At 45.5% G+C, this 19,426-nt stretch overlaps 1 protein-coding gene across 4 annotated transcripts in view; it reads right to left on the reverse strand.

The window, feature by feature from the left end:
• Positions 1-7,405: 7,405 nt before the first annotated feature.
• The window catches only part of spred2a (sprouty related EVH1 domain containing 2a), a 29,888-nt gene continuing 17,867 nt past the window's right edge, over positions 7,406-19,426 (reverse strand). For 2 of the 4 annotated variants that reach the window (XM_029738757.1, XM_029738755.1), the window contains exons 5-6: positions 9,529-9,693; positions 7,406-9,222 (exon numbers count right to left, since the gene is read on the reverse strand). In XM_029738757.1, coding sequence (XP_029594617.1) covers positions 8,506-9,222; positions 9,529-9,693 — 882 coding nt within the window. In that variant the 3' untranslated portion in view covers positions 7,406-8,505. Of the gene's footprint in view, positions 9,223-9,498; positions 9,694-19,426 lie in introns of all 4 variants that reach the window. The other 2 variants (XM_029738756.1, XM_029738754.1) reach the window with 1 other exon arrangement.

Raw genomic sequence — 19,426 nt, forward strand, 5'->3', positions numbered from 1 at the left:
CCACGTGTAACAACACCTGCACAGGATCGGTACATCCGAACATCACACCTGCGGGACAGGTACAGGATGGCAACAACAGCTGCCCGAGTTACACCAGGAATGCACAATCCCTCCATCAGTGCTCAGACTGTCCGCAATTGGCTGAGAGAGGCTGGACTGAGGGCTTGTAGGCCTGTTGTAAGGCAGGTCCTCACCAGACATCACCGGCAACAACGTCGCCTATGGGCGCAAAACCCACCATCGCTGGACCAGACAGGACTGGCAAAAAGTGCTCTTTACTGACGAGTCGCGGTTTTGTCTCACCAGGGGTGATGGTGTGATTCGCGTTTATCGTTGAAGGAATGAGCTTTACACCGAGGCCTGTACTCTGGAGCGGGATCGATTTGGAGGTGGAGGGTCCGTCATGGTCTGGGGCGGTGTGTCACAGCATCATCAGACTGAGCTTGTTGTCATTGCAGGAAATCTCAATGCTGTGCGTTACATGCTGTGCGTCCCTCATGTGGTACCCTTCCTGCAGGCTCATCCTGACATGACCCTCCAGCATGACAATGCCACCAGCCATACTGCTCATTCTGTGCGTGATTTCCTGCAAGACAGGAATGTCAGTGTTCTGCTATGGCCAGCGAAGAGCCCGGATCTCAATCCCATTGAGCACCTCTGGGACCTGTTGGATCGGAGGGTGAGCGCTAGGGCCATTCCCTCCAGAAATGTCCGGGAACTTGCAGGTGCCTTGGTGGAAGAGTGGGGTAACATCTCACAGCAAGAACTGGCAAATCTGCAGTCCATGAGGAGGAGATGCACTGCAGTACTTAATGCAGCTGGTGGCCACACCAGATACTGACTTACTTTTGTTCAGGGACACATTATTCTGTTTCTGTTAGTCAAATGTCTGTAGAACATGTTCAGTTTATGTCTCAGTTGTTAAATCTTGTTATGTTCATACAAATATTTACACATGTTAATTTTGCTGAAAATAAACACAGTTTTATTTGCTGAGTTTACTAGGCTCACCTGAGAATCATTTTCATTGAATCCTTTCAGATCCTAATCAAGCACCCTGAAACAACCTGCTTGCACACAATGATTGAACTAACTGATCATAGAACAGTCTTCATGACTGGGAGAAGCCATTTATTCAGGTATAGCGATATGCACGGTATAGGCTTTGTTGTTCAGAGAGAAGCCAAATATCATCATCAAGCGCTCCTGAAAGGACTAAATAGAGAACCACTTCTTTTGGAGCTCACTCTCCCTGGCTGTCAATGACTTTTGCTGCCAGATAGCTGGAGATGATAAACAAAAAAAGGCGCTTGTGGAGACAATGCCACCGCGCCCGTCGCTTTCCTCCGAACTCTACCCTTCTCGCCCCCCCACCCTATGGCCCCTGAGCAGTGTGGGAAAGCACCTCCCTCTCCTCTGTCCATCGGAGGATGGAGAGGCTCCCTCTCTCTCTGTTGTGATATGTGCACAATAACATCCTGATAAATGTCCTGCAATGTTCCCACCGGTGAGGAAACGGTACACAAACAAAGCCCTGAAGTTCTCTGGCTAAGCACGGGATGGGACTGGAGCCAGGGGCGTGTCCACCGTTCGGGCTCCGGCGACGAGCACACTACGGGTGGGAGGATGGGTCAGTGGGAAATGGACAGGACGTTTTTATCCCTAATCCTGCAGCAGTAGGTAGTCCTGTATAGAAGTTGTAGAACATTGCTACGAGGGGGTGCACGGCTAAGCATGCATCGTCCATGTAAAAGTAGGCCAACTGGACAGATAAAGATTGCCAAGAGGGTGTCCAACTGTACCGTGGTGGTAAACAGGAGCATCACTTAACGACGGATGCCACAGTTCAACCATGTTTTATCATGGGGGTTATCATGGAGAGAGCTGGTGATGGATGGTGTTCGCAGTGCTTAGTGTTGACCTAAGACCACATGGATTCTTGGCTATCGGTCACAGGCTGTGGCCTTACACACATTCACACAGAACAGGTTCAATGGTTATGAAAAGCCAACTGACATTTACTCCTGAGGTGCTGACCTGTTGCATCCTCTACAACCACTGTGATTATTATTATTTGACCCTGCTGGTCATCTTTGAACATCTTGGCCATGTTCTGTTACAATCTCCACCCGGCACAGCCAGAAGAGGACTGGCCACCCCTCATAGCCTGGTTCCTCTTTAGGTTTCTTCCTAGGTTCCGGCCTTTCTAGGGAGTTTTTCCTAGCCACCGTGCTTCTACACCTGCATCGCTTGCTGTTTGAGGTTTTAGGCTGGGTTTCTGTACATCAGCTTATGTAAGAAGGGCTTTATAAATACATTTGATTGATGGTGATTGGAGGCACACTATATGACTTACCGTGCCGAGGTTGAGGTCTTGTGTCCAGTTTCACATGGCGAGCGCTGGTCAACATGCAGGAGACACTGGTCTGTTTACCAAGGCCTAGCAGGACAGAATTAGAGCCCGACACGCCACTCGTCTGGGGTCATATGATGGACGACATCGTTGGTTCTCACCCGTCTCTGTTGTGAACTCCTAGGCTCAGGTCAGGGTAGTAAAAATGTATGTGGTGTATTGTATGGTGGCGCCCATCTTGGACTGGGTTATTTAGAAATGTTTGAGTGACACTAATGCATTTGCAATAGCACTGGATATGCCTAATAACTATGATAGTGAGAGCAACAACCAGGTAGTGGACTACAGTAAGTTCCATGATAAGTCTCACTCTCAACCCTATGAAATAGGCTAGCTTTTGCTGAGGAATAGTTGGCTAACTTGACTTCTCAAAATGTTTCCTGTTTTCCCCTCTAAAATAATAAACTTAAAATGTTTTTTGGACTGAATGGCTATAGCTGATGGGTGCCGAGCTAGCTAGCAATGCACAGCACACATTCGGCAAAATGCGTACTGTTATTCTTGACGTCCACTCAAAGCTAGCTTGCTAGTCAACTTGTTAGCAGTCACACTGACAAACCTTTATAACGCTCACCTCAAAGAATAACGGTGGTGTTGTCCAGTTGAGTCAGAGACCGCTTACGGTGTTGTTAATTGGCAGACATTTTAGTGTTTGTGTTATAAACCATTATTTATTTCAGCCTATATTAATTGCTAGTCATCTAAGCTTACCGGTATACTTGCTTGCATGGGCTTGCGCACACCTTGACAAAAAAGGTGCCATTTTGACACACGGAAACAACCATATGCTCAACAGTGCTGAAAACCTCTCTGCGGGGAACCAAGTTATAGGCCTACTCCTTCCCATTCCATCATCATACTGTAACATGTATTTCAAAACAACACGTTAATCTGTGTTTTAGGATGAGGTTAATATAAATCCTATAAAACTATTTTAAGGGGGCCGGCTATGACATCACAGTGCATAAGCCTTAAATAAGAAAGGCAAAGATGGCAACAGTATTTTAAGTGCTGGTTTTTTTTCCCTTTCAAACCCTGATTCAAAAGAGGGGAAGAACAAAAGTGACCTCATTAGAATAAAGTATGCTTTAAATGGTTTGCACATGTTGAAGTTTGATATTATTTGCAGTCGCCGAGTTCCGTAGCCTGCCAGGGCCTTCAGGGACCTTTTTTCCCTCTCGCTCTCTGACTGTCTTCCATATGCATTTCCAGAGACCCACAGAGCAAAACATTGTATACTCTATAGATTATTTTAGAGCATTGCGGAGCATGGTACAGCTCTGTGAACCTGTCTAGCGCCCAATGCGTATATTTCCGTCTTGACAGACAAGAGGGAAAAAAATACTCTGGAGCAAAGACAGGATCTGACTGCTGCAGTCATTCCTTCTTTATGATACACACACGATAGAGATGTGTGTTTTAATCGAGAACATGCGTTTACTCAAACAAACGCTCACACACCCCCTCGGGCCATGCCCTGGCCCGTGTATGGATTACCATGTTGCAGCAGGATGGGACAGTGCTGAGTAGCATGAGGTCGATTAGCATGAGGTCGATCAGCAGCCCCCCCAGCAATGCTCCTAAAAGACAGATGCAACACAGGGAAGTGCTGGGCAACAACACTGAACTACTGTTGAAAGGTTCTATAGGAATACTATATGGATGGTATGTATATGGGATAAATGTACAGGCTGTATGAGATGCCACTGTAACATGGTTAAATCTCTCAAAACCACATCTCTGTAAAATACAGTGGAAATGAACACACGCACACACGGAAAAGTACTTACTATCCAGGCCATGCTTCTGTTAGTTTCCATATGATGTATTGGCATTTATACAGATGTTAATTTCTCTTTTCTCATTTTTTCTTTTTAAAAGCAAAGAGTCGTGATGATCATATTGGAAACAATACAAAAATAGAACTTAAAATGTACATCATACACTTGATATATATATATCATATATATTTTAGCTTTTTTTACAGAGGTAAAAACTTAAATTGATTGTTTTCTGTTTTTTTTACAATCTAACTGTTTCTTTAAACATAAAAAAAAAAAAATTACTAAGTATACATGAGATAGATGAAGAGGATGCTTCAGGCACTTTCCTTTAATAGTTAAATGTGTGCAGGAATTAGACACTGCACCAAAACAGACAAACTGCTTTTGGTTAACTTTTCTTTTACCACAGATAGAAAAATAAAACTAGGATCTTCTCTACAATGAATGGCAACAGTATTGCAAAGCTGACAAACGGGGACACAGCAGAAAAAGGGAAGGAAGAAAGGCAGAGAGAGGGTAAAGAGAAAGACATGGACACAACGACAGCTTTTGTACAGAAGCCGCAACGCCATGATACCATCACCCATTTAACTCCAGACATTGCTCGGAACCCAAATGGTTATGACGATTAGTTAATGTATGACTGTGATAGATAGCATAAGATGTATTTTCTGCCACGTTGACGCGACTCGAGACCGGGTACTTCACAGCAATTTGCGCATATTGTTCATAAGGTTTTTCTGATTAGTGTTGTGCTTCCGACAGGGAAAAATCAAACAATGTTCCTCCCACGAGGTGAGGTTACAGGGTGGTTTAAATTTGAGGCTAGTTTTTGTTGTTTCAATACATCCATACATACAGTTGAAGTCAGAAGTTTACATACACTTAGGTTGGAGTCATTAAAACTTGTTTTCAACCACTCCACAAATTTCTTGTTATGGCAAGTCGGTTAGGACATTTACCTTGTGCATTACACAAGTAGTTTTTCAAACAATTGTTTACAGACAGATTGTTTCACTTATAATTCACTATCACAATTCCAGTTGGTCAGAAGTTTACATACACTCAATTAGTATTTGGTAGCATTGCAATTTAAATTGTTTAACTTGGGTCAAATGTTTTGGTTCACCTTCCTCAAGGTTCCCACAATAAGTTGGGTGATTCCTCCTGAATTTTCTATAGGATTGAGGTCAGGGCTTTGTGATGGCCACTCCAATAACTTGACTTTGTCCTTAAGCCATTTTGCCACAACTTTGGAAGTATGCTTGGGGTCATTGTTCATTTGGAAGACCCATTTGCGACCAAGCTTTAACTTCCTGACTGATGTCTTGAGATGTTGCTTCGTTATATCCACATCATTTTCCACCCTCATGATGCCATCTATTTTGTGAAGTGCACCAGTCCCTCCTGCAGCAAAGCACCCCCACAACATGATGCTGCCACCCCCGTGCTTCACGGTTGGGATGGTGTTCTTTGGCTTGCAAGCCTCCCCCTTTTTCCTCCAAACATAGCAATGGTCATTATGGCCAAACAGTTCTATTTTTGTTTCATCAGACCAGACGACATTTCTCCAAAAAGTACGATCTTTGTCCCCATGTGCAGTTGCAAACCGTAGTCTGGCTTTTTTATGGCGGTTTTAGAGTAGTGGCTTCTTCCTTGCTGAGCGGCCTTTCAGGTTATGTCGATATAGGACTCGTTTTACTGTGGATATAGATACTTTTGTACATGTTTCCTCCAGCATCTTAACAAGGACCTTCGCTGTTGTTTTGGGATTGATTTGCACTTTTCGCACCAAAGTACATTCATCTCTACGAGACAGAACGTGTCTCCTTCCTGAGCGGTATGATGGCTGCGTGGTCCCATGGTGTTTATACTTGCGTACTATTGTTTGTGCAGATGAACGTGGTACCTTCAGGCGTTTGGAAATTGCTCCCAAGGATGAACCAGACTTGTGGAGGTCTCCAATTTATTTTCTGAGGTCTTGGCTGATTTCTTTTGATTTTCCCATGATGTCTAGCAAAGAGGCACTGACTTTGAAGGTAGGCCTTGAGATACATCTACAGGTACACCTCCAATTGACTCAAATTATGTCAATTAGCCTATCAGAAGCTTCTAAAGCCATGACATCGTTTTCTGGAATGTTCCAAGCTGTTTAAAGGCACAGTCAACTTAATGTATGTAAACTTCTGACCCACTGGAATGGTGATACAGTGAATTCTTAAGTGAAATAATCTATCTGTAAACAATTGTTGGGAAATTACTTGTGTCATGCACAAAGTAGTCCTAACCGACTTGCCAAAACTAGTTTGTTAACAAGAAATGAGTGGAGTGGTTGAAAAATGAGTTTTAATGACTCCAACCTAAGTGTATGTAAACTTCCGACTTCAACTGTACATATGTTGATGTATATGCATGCTGTAGCGTCCATTTCATTTGTGTATATATTTTGACACCATCTGCCTGACTGATGTGATTGGCTGACAGACAGCCTCCTCCCTTGCCATTGGCTGTAATGTAATACTGAGTAAAAGACCAGGAAGAGGGAGTTATTGGACTACAGAAGAATAGATTAAACACTTCTCCACAACTCTGGTCTTGGAGAGCTACTGGGTGTGCAGCCTTTCGTTCCAGCCCTGCAGTAACGCACCCGTATCAGCTAATTATGGTATAGACTGAAGAACACAATTAGGTGATTAGTTGAATCAGGTGTGCTAGCAGGTCCCTTCGTTGGAGAACCCACAATCTTATACCCTTGTGGGGAAAGATGAGCAACCAGATCAAAACGGTTTGTCTTTCTCTCGAGCTAAAGTTTAGCAAAACTCTATAGATAGCGATTCCCTGACAGTTAGCCTCGTTGAGTATCCTTTTGAAAGACAAAAGAAAAAGACACGCAAAAGAAAGCACCATTGACACTGTAGTGTGGACAACGACATCATCCATCTCAAAAGGTGACAAAAAACCCCTCCTCTTCCCCTCTTGGCTGTGTTTAGTTTACAAATGGGACCGTTCCCTTCCTCTTAACCCCCTAGGCTGGTGTCTAAATTTAGTAAGGCAAATAAATAACTTTATCAAAAGATTATCATCAAACATCAACTGAATAAAAAGTCACCTAAGGCTTGTTCTCCTCCACTGTAATAAACGGTTGATTGAGGATTATTATCTTTAAAAAAAAAAGACTAATTTCGATAGTCTATATAAATGCTGCAGCTTATTTTGTCATTTTGGCTTTTAGTTGAAGTCACAACAATAGCAATCAGGGATACATTGTTGCCCATACCATTTTCCAGACTTTTGCACATAGGAAGTCACACAGACACACACAACCCTACAGATGAAGTGTCTGAAGCAGGGTTTCCCCATCCAATACCCAAGTACACCTGACCCAGTTTAGATTCTGTTCTGGGTCGAATCCACAATACATTCAGTCTAATTTGACTAAGCAGTAGAATGGTACTTTCAGGTTTTTTTCCCAGGTGTGTCTCCACTGACATTCATTGATATTAGTTTTAATTTGGTTTTAAAAAATCTGTATAGTCAGGGGTAGCCTGGACTCAGGTCTAATTGATCTGGGAACAGGCTAGGTCAGGAGTAGTCAAGGTGCAGAATAAGGACACACTGGTTAAACGTTTGCCTTTTCTTTTGTTTCATTGGCTGGGAGGGGCAGACGTGATCACAGATGGGCTGCATCCCACATGGCACTCTATTACCTATATATTGCACTACATTAGACTAGGGCCCATTGGGCTATGACCAAAAGTAGTGCACTTTATAAGGAATAAGGTACCATTTAGGACACACCCTTGATTTAAGTGCCTCTGCTTTACAGGCGGGAACCAGCTTGATCTGTGATTGGTGGTGAGCCATGCGAGGGGAACAAAGTGAGTGCCCCCCTCAGAAAACAACGCTCACACTGACCTCACACAAAACACTGATAAAAAAAAAAATATTCAAGCCTTTAAAACACATGAGTGTAAAAATATAAAGTACCTGTTTATATATATTTATATATGAATATTCATTGTTTTAGTCTTTGTAATGCAAGGACGTGGAAGCCGTAGGCAGGGTACCCCTATAAAAAAAACTATTAAAAAAAAACAATAGGAAACTTATTTTTTCTCTTTCCACGAGAGAAATTTCCATTTTGAAAAGAATCGGGACAAGCCAATTGTTTTCCCATCTGGAATTTGGCCGAGAGACACAACAGCGAAAACAAAAACACAAAACAAAAGAATAGCGGGGCCACCCTCTTCCGGTCCAGTCCCTTCCATGGGTCTCTGTTCTACTCTCCCCCCTGGCACCTCCTGGCCCTCAGCCAACAGCTTTGTGCTTGCCCCCGCAGCAGTGGCAGGCCACCCCGCAGCGGTAGCAAGCGCGCAGGGGGGCGTAGCAGCACATGCAGGGGGCCAGCAGCGACAGCCCAACCAGGGCCAGCCAGCGCAGGCAGAAGCGCTCGTCGCTGGTGTCACACGAGCACGGGTCCGAGTAGTCGCCCTCTGGGTCCGACATGCAGTGGTAGAGCAGGCTGTCCGCGCACCACATGAAGCTGACCCGGTGGATGCACGTCTGGATGGGGTCCGGCGCCTCCTGGCACCGCCCGCGCCTGTTCTCCTCGTGGTTGAACATGTCCCGGCAGTAGACGCAGCGCGAGCGCTCGCCGTCTTCCTTCCGCCGCTTGACCTTGAGCTGGAGGGTGCGGGGCTGGGCTGTGACCACCGCCCTGTGTCCCCCGATAAGGCCGCCCCCACCAAGTTGGTCCACGCAGCCTATCTTGGGGTCCCTTGCATGCTGGTGGGGATCAAGGCCCAGGGGGTAAGGGTAGGTGTAGTCGTGCTTGGGCGGCTCGCTCTTGGCGAAGTGCACGTAGGCGTCGGCGTCCTCGGGGTGCTGGATGAGTTTGTCGCGCGTGGCGGTGGCGTGCCGGTAGTCCTCGTACCCAGTCAGCCAGGTCCGCTCGCGAGGGTTGATGCGCACAATCTCCTCCTCCTCCACCTGGAAGCGGACGTGGCGTGGGAACATGGGAACCGACTGCAGAGATGGAGAGCAAAAAAAGATGAGAACTACACAGACCAGTCTACAAACTACAAAACTAAACATGGGGCATCTGAACATGTCTTCCAACAAGCAGGTAACTTCCAGGCCCAACTTGAAATACATTATCACACTAGTACTATAGTTTGTACTTCAAGAACACTCATTCCTTCTGTCCCTCCCACCTATCCATTGTAGTAAAGAATATAGCCGCAAGCCCCTAGCTCCAACACATATGATTTTTTTTAAAAGATCCAAGTTTTGGTGACCCACCTTCGCCACTGTCGTCCCCCAGCCACCCACCTGATCCAGGAAGTAGTGGTCCGAGGGCCGGTGCTGGTCGTAGAAGTGGCCCAGGATGCAGTTGTGGCGGCGCGGCTCGCAGAAGCTGGGCGGGGCCAGGGTCTGCAGCTGCAGGGGCTCCTTCTTCTGGGAGTGGGAGGAGTTGGACGAGCTGTCGGTGGCATTCTGAGAGACAAGACCAAACCAAACACGAGTCAGGACAGGGTCCTGTTCATCAGGGCACGCAACAGACGTTTTGCATTTCTTATTGGACAGCTCTAGATAGCCCCTCCCGTTTGTCCATTTTCTTCCGCTTGATGTCTAATGAACACGACCCACGACTACACAAGGAATATCCGACCAAGCTTCCCATTAGAAAACATCACTGCTTTCTGGCACATTGTGTTTGGCTACGCTTAGCGATGTAATGAACGCTACCACTAATTTTGGAGATGGTGAGATAACGACAACCTCGATTGGACACGAGAACCCGTGCTGGAAGCAGACTCCCATCGGCCCTTTACACAGAGACCAACAAACCGACCTGCACATGGCACGTGCTCAGTGTGCATTTGCTAAGGTAAAAGTGTGTCATGGCTCAGAGTCAAAATCTCCCTCCCTACCCCCCACGCCTCCAAAAAAATGATGCCTTCAAGAACAAAAGAGTGGTAAAAATGGTTCTGAAGACTCCTTTTTTTATATTGAGGGTAGGTTAAATTAATTCCAGCTAGGAGACTTACAGCCCCTTTAGCATCGAGCAAGACCAGGAGTGTGGTCGATTGCGTCACCAGTTGAGGCCGACGCGGGGCACCTCTTTCATGTGGGGGGGGGGGGGGGGCATGCTTTTGAGCTAACTCGGTTCCCTCGTTCGCCTCACCGCAACACTGCGTGCCAGAGGACCACTAGGCAGCGGGTAATCATACGAGAGGGAATCAGGCCACGGCATATGATATCAAAATGAGAGCACCACCTCTCTCGTCCACTCTCATTCACTTTGGACGGTTTCTGGTTTCTTAGTCCCGGGTTTATGGGACAGACAGCCTCTCTTGCTAGAGGGCTTTGGCGAGCCCGGCCAAAGCTAAAAGTGGTATCCCTTCCTTGGGCGATGCCAAGAGCTTGGTTAAGGTTGAGAAAAGTTCTTTAGGAGGCAAACCGGGGCCCGTCTGATGGAGATGATTACAAACACAGACCCTGTTCAGATATTTACTCCGACAGCGGGGCTTTCTCGAGGGAAAATAATAATAAGAGAGAGAAAGAAATGCTCTAGAGCACTCATAGCACAAGACCTATGGAATGTAAAAGGGATAAATTACCCATGTTCATCACAAAAGCCACGGAAGTCCACCAGGCGTGTTGCTTGGGGAGAGATGTGTGTGGCGCAGCGTCTGATTTCAAAGGCATACCTCTGCCTTGTTTGAAGATTTTCATCATCTCTTGGTTTGGGCGTGAATGGAGGTGAATAAAGACTGGAGATTAAGGCAAGGGGCTGCATCTGGTGGAGGGCAGGAGCCCTTTGATGTAATTACAGAGTAACACACACACACACACACACAAACGCACAAGCCAGCTTCTAGCCACTGTGCCCTAGAGCACAGGAAAAGCCAAATGGTAGGAGCTGTGTGTGTGTGTGTGTGTGTTGTGCTAAGTGTGATTACTGTGGGGCCGGTTGGGGGATGTGTGCGACAGGGTCTAATTGTGAGTGTGTTTGTGTGTGCGCGCATATGTAAGGGATATATTTGTAAGTGTGTGTGCATGTGTGTTCCTGTGCTTGGGAATGATTTCTGTGGTTGGGGAGGGGTGTATTTGTGGCTGAGCTAATTATCAATTTAGCCTCCAGACCAGACACAGGAATGGAACTCGCGGCAGCTGGCGATTCTAAAACTACCCTCGGCCTCATCGACACTACAGAGTGGACAGTCTACTCACCAGCAGCCCATTCAAAAAGACCCTGATGTCCAAAAGGGTAAGCCTACACACACACACACACAGTGTGAGGCATTTGAGCCTCCTGCATCCTTGTTAAACATCCCCCCACAAGCCCCAAAGGGAGACATTCCAACAGTCTGTCCAAATCTCACCAGTCACACCAGACCTTCCAAAAAGAGGAGGAAGTATTGCATCATCCCAGGGAGTGTCTTATTTACTCTTTGACTAATATTGTTCTAGCGCCTGGGGGGGGTAAAGGTCATTTGTCATTGTCCTCTCCCCTCCATCTGTGCCCGGGACTTCAGTTCCCTCAGGCTTTTCAAAAAAGATAGATCCTATCTAATACAATGTTACCTTCCCCCTCCTTCAGGCTAGCTCTCTGGGCCACAGGGGAATGAGGCTAGATTCCAAAATAAAATTAAAAAAACAGGGGGGCTGCAACCAAGGCGAATTGAAGCGTTCCCTTGAGCAGACCTGCTTTTTCTAAGTAGGGCCAGCTATGTAAACAGGGAGGCAGTGACGGATTACTGACGGGCCCTCTTCCTTCTGACTGGACATCCTGTGGAAACGACACGCTAGGCCCTTTTCCTCTTTGATGCCATTTTGAAGGGAGAAGGAGAAAAAAAAGGAAGAGAGAGGGGAAGCGAGTGTAAGGACCTGGACTTCCCATCACTATCAGATTTAGAATAAAGGCTAGGTACGCCAGACAAGAGGAAAGCAAATGAGTTACAATGGACGGATTCATTGGCCTAGTATCATCAGGGCGCTATTATTAATGTTGAGTGGATAAAGTTGTGTAGCAGTGAAGGCCCATCTCAGCTTCTTTAAGTAGTAGTGTAGTACTTAACCATTTCTTAGTTGTGTGCTTTAGTAGTGTCTTTTCTCTTGAGCTTGGTAGTCTTGTCAGCATCACGTTTTAGCATGTTTAGTTATGTGTTAGCATGTCTGCTAGCTTAAAGGGATACTGCGAGATTTCTAGATTTAGGTCATTTTTCTACTTAACCAGAATCAGACGAGCTCATTGAAAACCATTTTTATGTCTCTGTGTGCCGTTTGGAGAATATTAAAGATAGCATATCGTTAGTTTAGAGCAATTTCTGGAAGTCTCCCGGTACAGTAGCCAGCACCTCTCAAAAGCAGGGAAATAGATCTTCCAACTAGTCAAACTTATAGTCTTACAAAACTAAACATAGTAAATGTGTTACTTTGACTGATCTTCTATCCACGTCATTCTCTTTCCCGTTGTCACACAGATCTATAGCGATCGCAACGTTTTATCGGTCTCAATGGCAATCATACAATGTTCTGATATCTATACATCTCTATGTGACAACGGGACAGATAAGTGGATAGAATCACGTTTCTTATGATTATCAGTAAAATAACCACATTTATAAAATATTCTTTACTATGTATACCTTTTTGTAAGACTAAATGACCAACCACCTGTCTTGTTTTGTACGCTTTGTACAAATAATAAAACGCAGAACTACAGGATGTTTCTTAACATAACTCTTTATTAACTAGCTACAACTACATGTTCGCCTATCTCCAACCACGATCAACTGACTATGCCCTAACCGTCTGGGTGGTCTTAACCAATCACTGCACAGTAGGATACGGCGGTAAAATGCATCCAATTATAATTCAGTATGTATTCACATATGAATATTACATCCCCCTTCTTTTAAAACAAAATACAAATGTTTACATATTCTAAGCTTTTCTTTTGAATACATGCTCTGTAGTTTGAACTCATGGTAAGTAACCATTTATATTGCATAACACACCAACTGAATCAACATAGACTCTGAAACAATGATCCAACATACTGTTACTTTTAGAACAAGGGATTCTCAGCAACTCAGCTTTCACTGTAGAAATGACATCTTAACATTTCAAACAAATACAATACCAAAGCATTTCAAGTGAACTTTCAATAACAAGTTTACAGTCTGGAACTCTTTTAGGGCAGCGATCCGCCTACACCCTTTGACATTTCACAGGTCGAGGACAGCTCTGGGCTTGACCTCTCTTCCTGACCTTGTGCGATATGATGTTGAGCATGCTTCTGTGTCAGTCAACAGCTCTTGTGGTGTTGCAGGTAAGTATGGTGTATGTTGTGCTGTGTGTGTGTTTAGTCCATCACGTTCTCTTTCAGGGGAACAGTTCATCTCATCAGTGTGTTGTTCTTTTGTGTTCAGTAAGTGACGACGATTGCGGCGGTACACTGCTCCTTCTGCTGTGCGGACGTAATATGAACGTTCAGTGTCAGCTGGCTGGATGACGACTGCTGGTTTCCAGAGGCCATGCTCTTGGATTCTAACTGACTCTCCGTCGATCAGTGGTGGCAGTGGTCTAGCTGACCTGTCGTAGTATCGCTTTTGTTGTTGTTGTCTCTGTGCACGTTTTCCATGCATTTCATTGTAGCTGACGACCTCAGGTTGCAGCTGCTGGTTGGTGCTGGGAAGGGTTGAGCGAAGTCTGCGGCTCATCAACAGCTGGGCTGGTGATTTGAAGTTGTCAACTGGAGTGTTGCGGTATTCAAGGAGACTGAGGTAGGGGTCTCTCTTGTCTGCTTTTGCTTTGTCCATGAGTGATTTAGCAATCTGCACAGATTTTTCAGCAAGGCCATTACTTTGAGGGTAATGTGGGCTTGTGGTGACATGTGTGAACTCCCATGCTTTTGTGAAGGATTCAAACTCATTTGATTTGTAACAGGGCCCATTGTCAGATATTAAAGTCTCTACAATGCCATGCCTGGCAAAGGCTGCTTTTAGCTTGTGTATCACAGCTGCAGATGTGGTGCTGTGAAGCTTGTCGAGTTCGAAGTATCTGCTGTAGTAGTCCACTGTTACGATGTAGTCCTCGTTGTTCCAGGTGAACAGATCGGTTGCCACCACCTGCCAGGGTCGGTCTGGGATACAGTGAGGTAACATTGGCTCTTTGGTGTTTGAGGGGCGTCTTTCAAGACAGATGGTGCATCTACCAACAATGTCCTCTATTTGTTTGCACATTCCAGGCCAAAACATAATGTCCCGTGCTCTCTGTTTGCACTTTTCCATGCCCATGTGTCCAGCATGGATCTTTGTCAAAATCTCTTCTCTGAGACTGGTAGGAATAATGATTTTCTCTCCTTTGAAAATGATTCCGTTGATCTGTGATAGTTCATCACGATGGTTCCAGAATTCTGAGACGCTCTGAGGGCATTTTCTCCTCTCCTCAGGCCATCCATCCTGTATGACTTCCCTCAGCTGTGTGAGTTGAGAGTCCTTTCCTGTTTCTGCTTGGATCTCCTTCAGTTTTGTGTCACTAACTGGTAAGTTGCTGTACACAGTATGTACTTGCATGTCCATGCCTTCACTGAGGCTGCTGTCCTTGTAGGTAAGAAACTTCCTGGAGAGTGTGTCTGCGACAGGGATGTCTTTGCCTGGACGGTGAGTGATTGTGAAGTCGTATTTTTGTAGTTGAAGGATCATTCTCTGTAGCCTTGGCGGGGCTGCAGCTAGTGGTTTCCTCATGATTGACTCAAGGGGCTTGTGGTCGGATTCCACAATGACTTGTCGTCCATATACGTACTGATGGAACCGTTTACATCCGAATAGAATGGCATAGAGCTCCTTTTCAATTTGAGCGTAGTTGATTTCACAGTCTGTGAGAGATTTGGAAGCGTAGCCGATGGGCTTTCCTTCTTGCAGTAGCACTGCACCTAGTCCATACTTCGACGCGTCCACTTGGAGTCTGAGCTCTTTGTTGGGGTCGTAGTAGGCAAGGATTGGTCCTGGTTCTCTCGTGATCAAGTCTTTCACATTCTGGAAAGCAATGTCGTGTTGCTTGTCCCAAAGAAACTCACTGGACTGCTTTAGCAGTTGACGCAGGGGTGCATTAGCATTGGAGAGGCTGGGTGCGAACTTGGATAAGTAGTTGACCATGCCAAGCACTGTTTCCAGCTCTGCACGGTTTTTTGGTGGCTCCATTTCTTTTATGGCTGAGATCTTCTGTGGATCTGGCTTGATTCCATTCGCTGTGAGAAGATGTCCGAAGTAGCTGACCTCTGTAGCGCCGACTGTGCTCTTCTCTGGGTTGAGCCGGACTCCTCTCTCGCGGGATCTTTGCAGCATCGCGCGGAGGTTTCGGTCGTGCTCTTCTTTGGTTCGACCATAGACAAGGATGTCATCCACAATTGCCACAACTCCGTCGAGGCCTTCGTACACTTCGTCGATCTTTCGCTGAAACTCGTCTTGGGCTGAGATAATCCCAAAAGGCAGGCGACGGAACCTGTAGCGTCCAAACGGTGTGTTGAATGTTGTAAGCTTAGATGACTCTTCTGTGAGCTTGATAGCCCAGTAGCCTGATCTAGCGTCCATGACGCTGAAGTAGTGTGCTCCCGCTAGCTTGTGTGTGATGCCATCTAGCGTCGGTAAAGGGTAATGGGGCCGTTTGATAGCCTTGTTCAAGTCTCTTGGGTCAAGGCATACTCGGAGCTTGCCTGTGCGTGGTTTCTCCACCACCACTAACGCGTTTACCCAGTCGGTTGGTTCTGTAACCTTGGTGACTATGTCAGATTGTTCCATGCTCTCCAACTCTTTCTTCAGACGGGCACGGAGAGCAAGGGGAATCTTTCTCGGGGGGTAGACCACAGGGGTTGCGTCTGGGTCAAGGTGAATGGTACATTCTCCTGGGAATAATCCTATTCCTGTAAAGACATCAGCAAACTCCTCCAGTACATTTCCTGTCTCTACTGGTGCTGTTACTGATAAAACTAGCTTGATGAGGTCCATGTCTAAACATGCTTTAAGACCTAGCACTGCAGGTGCTCTAGTGTCAACAACGTAAAAGTCCAACATCATGTCACTTTCCTTGTATTTGCATTTGAAAGTGCATGTGCCTTTTACTGGGAGCTGTTCACCACCATAACCAGTCAGTCTGCGCATGGTGGGCTGTAGCTCACACTCAGATGTCAAGCTGCGGTACTTATTCAGAGGAATAATGTTTACTTGTGCACCAGTGTCTAGTTTGAACTTTAGTTTTGTGCCTTGTGTTCCTATCTCAATGTCAGCAAAGGCTTGCTCTGTCTCTGATATGTGACTTTTTCCTGTCACTGAATCAATAAACAGTTCATCATCATTTGACTCTTTGATTGACATTTCATCTTCACTCACTGTGTGTACTGTTTTTCCACGGTAAGCTCTGCACACTTTTGCAAAGTGATTCCATTTACCACATTTAGTACACTGTTTGCCTTTAGCTGGGCAATTTCCTTGTTCGCCATGCACTTTGTATCCACAATATCCACATGTTTTGGGGCGTTTTGAGTCTGTGTCGCTCTGTTTTGGAGTTATGTCTCTCTCCGTTCTGAAACGCGCTCTCTGGGCACCGGAGGTGTGCTTTGATGTCTGCCTGACTGCGTGCACTGCTTGTTCACGTGATGCGCTCGTGCTGCGGCGCGAAATGGTTTTCATCTGAGCCTGTGCTAGCTCGTGAGATCTGGCTATGTCGATAGCTTTGTCCAGCGTTAGCTCAGACCCAACATTCAAAAGTTTCTCTCTCACTCGCGGTGAGTGTATTCCAAATACAATACGGTCCCTGACCATCTCATCCTTGTTTGCATAATCACAGTCTTTCACAAGCAGACGCAGCCCAGTCACAAACGGTTCAAAAGACTCGCTAGCTCCCTGTACTTTCTCATGGAATTTGTACCTAGCGAAAATTGTATTAGTCTTCGGCACAACATATGCTTCAAAACGATCGTAGTATGTTTTCAGTACCTTTGATTCAGCTTCGGTAAGTGTCCATGTGTTGTAAATATCTCTCCCTTTTTCACCGATCCAGAGGAGCAGGTAGCTACATTTTTCCTCTTCTCCTCTTTCCTTCAGAGGACCCGTGAACATTAGCTCCACATGCTGTTTGTACTTACGCCATGCATCGGGTAAGTTTGTAGACTCCCAGTCCATTCGAGGTGAAGGAACTCCAGAAAAATCCATCTTTTAAGACCATTTACTCTGACACCATGTCTTGTTTTGTACGCTTTGTACAAATAATAAAACGCAGAACTACAGGATGTTTCTTAACATAACTCTTTATTAACTAGCTACAACTACATGTTCGCCTATCTCCAACCACGATCAACTGACTATGCCCTAACCGTCTGGGTGGTCTTAACCAATCACTGCACAGTAGGATACGGCGGTAAAATGCATCCAATTATAATTCAGTATGTATTCACATATGAATATTACACCACCCAGCTTTGGTTCAGTTATAAAGACTATTTCCATGCTTTTGAGAGGAGCTGGCTACTGTAATGGGAGACTTCCAGGAATGGCGAAGGTGTATAAAAGATCCATGCACTTAGCACAAATGCCTTGTTTACTCTGTGTTAGGCCTACTCTTCTTTTTGTATCGTCATGAGCACAGTATACATGATCCCAATTTAAGCTCCAAGACACTGGCGATATCAGAAACTTGAAAAAGTTCACAGTGCTGATTTATTGAAACATTGAACCATGTTGAGGCACCGTATGTTTAAAAGCTCCATGGATAGTGTTAAAACCATGCCGTCATATCTGAATTCCGACATCTTCACGCACCTTCGACATTGTCCTAAACTAGCGATATGCTTACTTCAATAATCTCCAAACTGCACGCAGAGACTTTGGGTAAGTAGAAAAACAACCTAAATCTCAGTGACCCTTTAAGTGTTCGTGTGTCTGCTTGATAAATAAGTAACATATTAGCATGTCCGCTAGGCTAGCTAACAGTGTGTAGTCAGTGTACAGTGGTAGTAAAGGGTTAGCATGTCTGCTAGGATAGCTAACAGTGTGTAGTCAGTGTACAGTGGTAGTAAAGGGTTAGCATGTCTGCTAGGATAGCTAACAGTGTGTAGTCAGTGTACAGTGGTAGTAAAGGGTTAGCATGTCTGCTAGGATAGCTAACAGTGTGTAGTCAGTGTACAGTGGTAGTAAAGGGTTAGCATGTCTGCTAGGATAGCTAGCAGTGTGTAGTCAGTGTACAGTGGTGGGAGTAAAGGGTTAGCATGTCTGCTAGGATAGCTAGCAGTGTGTAGTCAGTGTACAGTGGTAGTAAAGGGTTAGCATGTCTGCTAGGATAGCTGTGTAGGCTGGGAACATTACAGTGGGTCAGGCAGCAGCAGTTGGGATGGAGGCTGCCAGGCAGAGGCCTCCACTGCAGATGCAACACTTATGACTCATGTACAATCTCCCTCGCTCTCTCCTCCCTGGAAATTAGGCCTATTCAAAACCCTGTGATATAACATCAACACACACTGCAGTTATAGCTGTGCAGGAATGTATGCCTTACTGGACTGATGCTTTTGATGCCTTGTGTGAGGTTTTCATGTTATCCATGCCAGGAATGGAACTGGCATTCAGGGCAGTGATCTAGTGAACTGCGGGAGGTGGCCACATTCTAGCTAGCTAGCTCTGGGTAGGGATGGGTATTTGAAATATTTTGACTGTTCGAGTATTCGCATGATTTCTGTTCGAGCACTTGTATGGAAATAAAATCTATTTTTAAGAACACAATGCACAGGGAAAAAATGTTTTGCGCATTTATCTACAGTGCATTCGGAAAGTATTCAGACCCCTTCACTTTTTCTACTTTTTGTTAGGTTACAACCTTATTCTAAAATTGATTAAATTACTTTTTTCCCCTCATCAATCTACACACAATACCCCATAATGACAAAGCAAGACAACGCAGGAGTGGCTTCGGGACAAGTCTCCTTGAGTGGCCCAGCTAGAGCCTGGACTTGAACCCGATCGAACATCTCTGGAGAGACCTGAAAATAGCTGTGCAGAGACGCTTCCCATCCAACCTGACAGAGCTTGAGAGGATCTGCAGAGAAGAATGGGAGAAACTCCCCAAATACAGGTGTGCCAAGTTTGCAGCATCATACCCAAGACTCAAGTCTGTAATCGCTGCCAAAGGTGCTCCAACAAAGTACTGAGTAAAAGGACTGAATTATTTTTGG

Source organism: Salmo trutta, chromosome 38, assembly GCF_901001165.1.
Source record: "Salmo trutta chromosome 38, fSalTru1.1, whole genome shotgun sequence".
Classification (NCBI taxonomy): Eukaryota; Metazoa; Chordata; class Actinopteri; order Salmoniformes; family Salmonidae; genus Salmo; species Salmo trutta.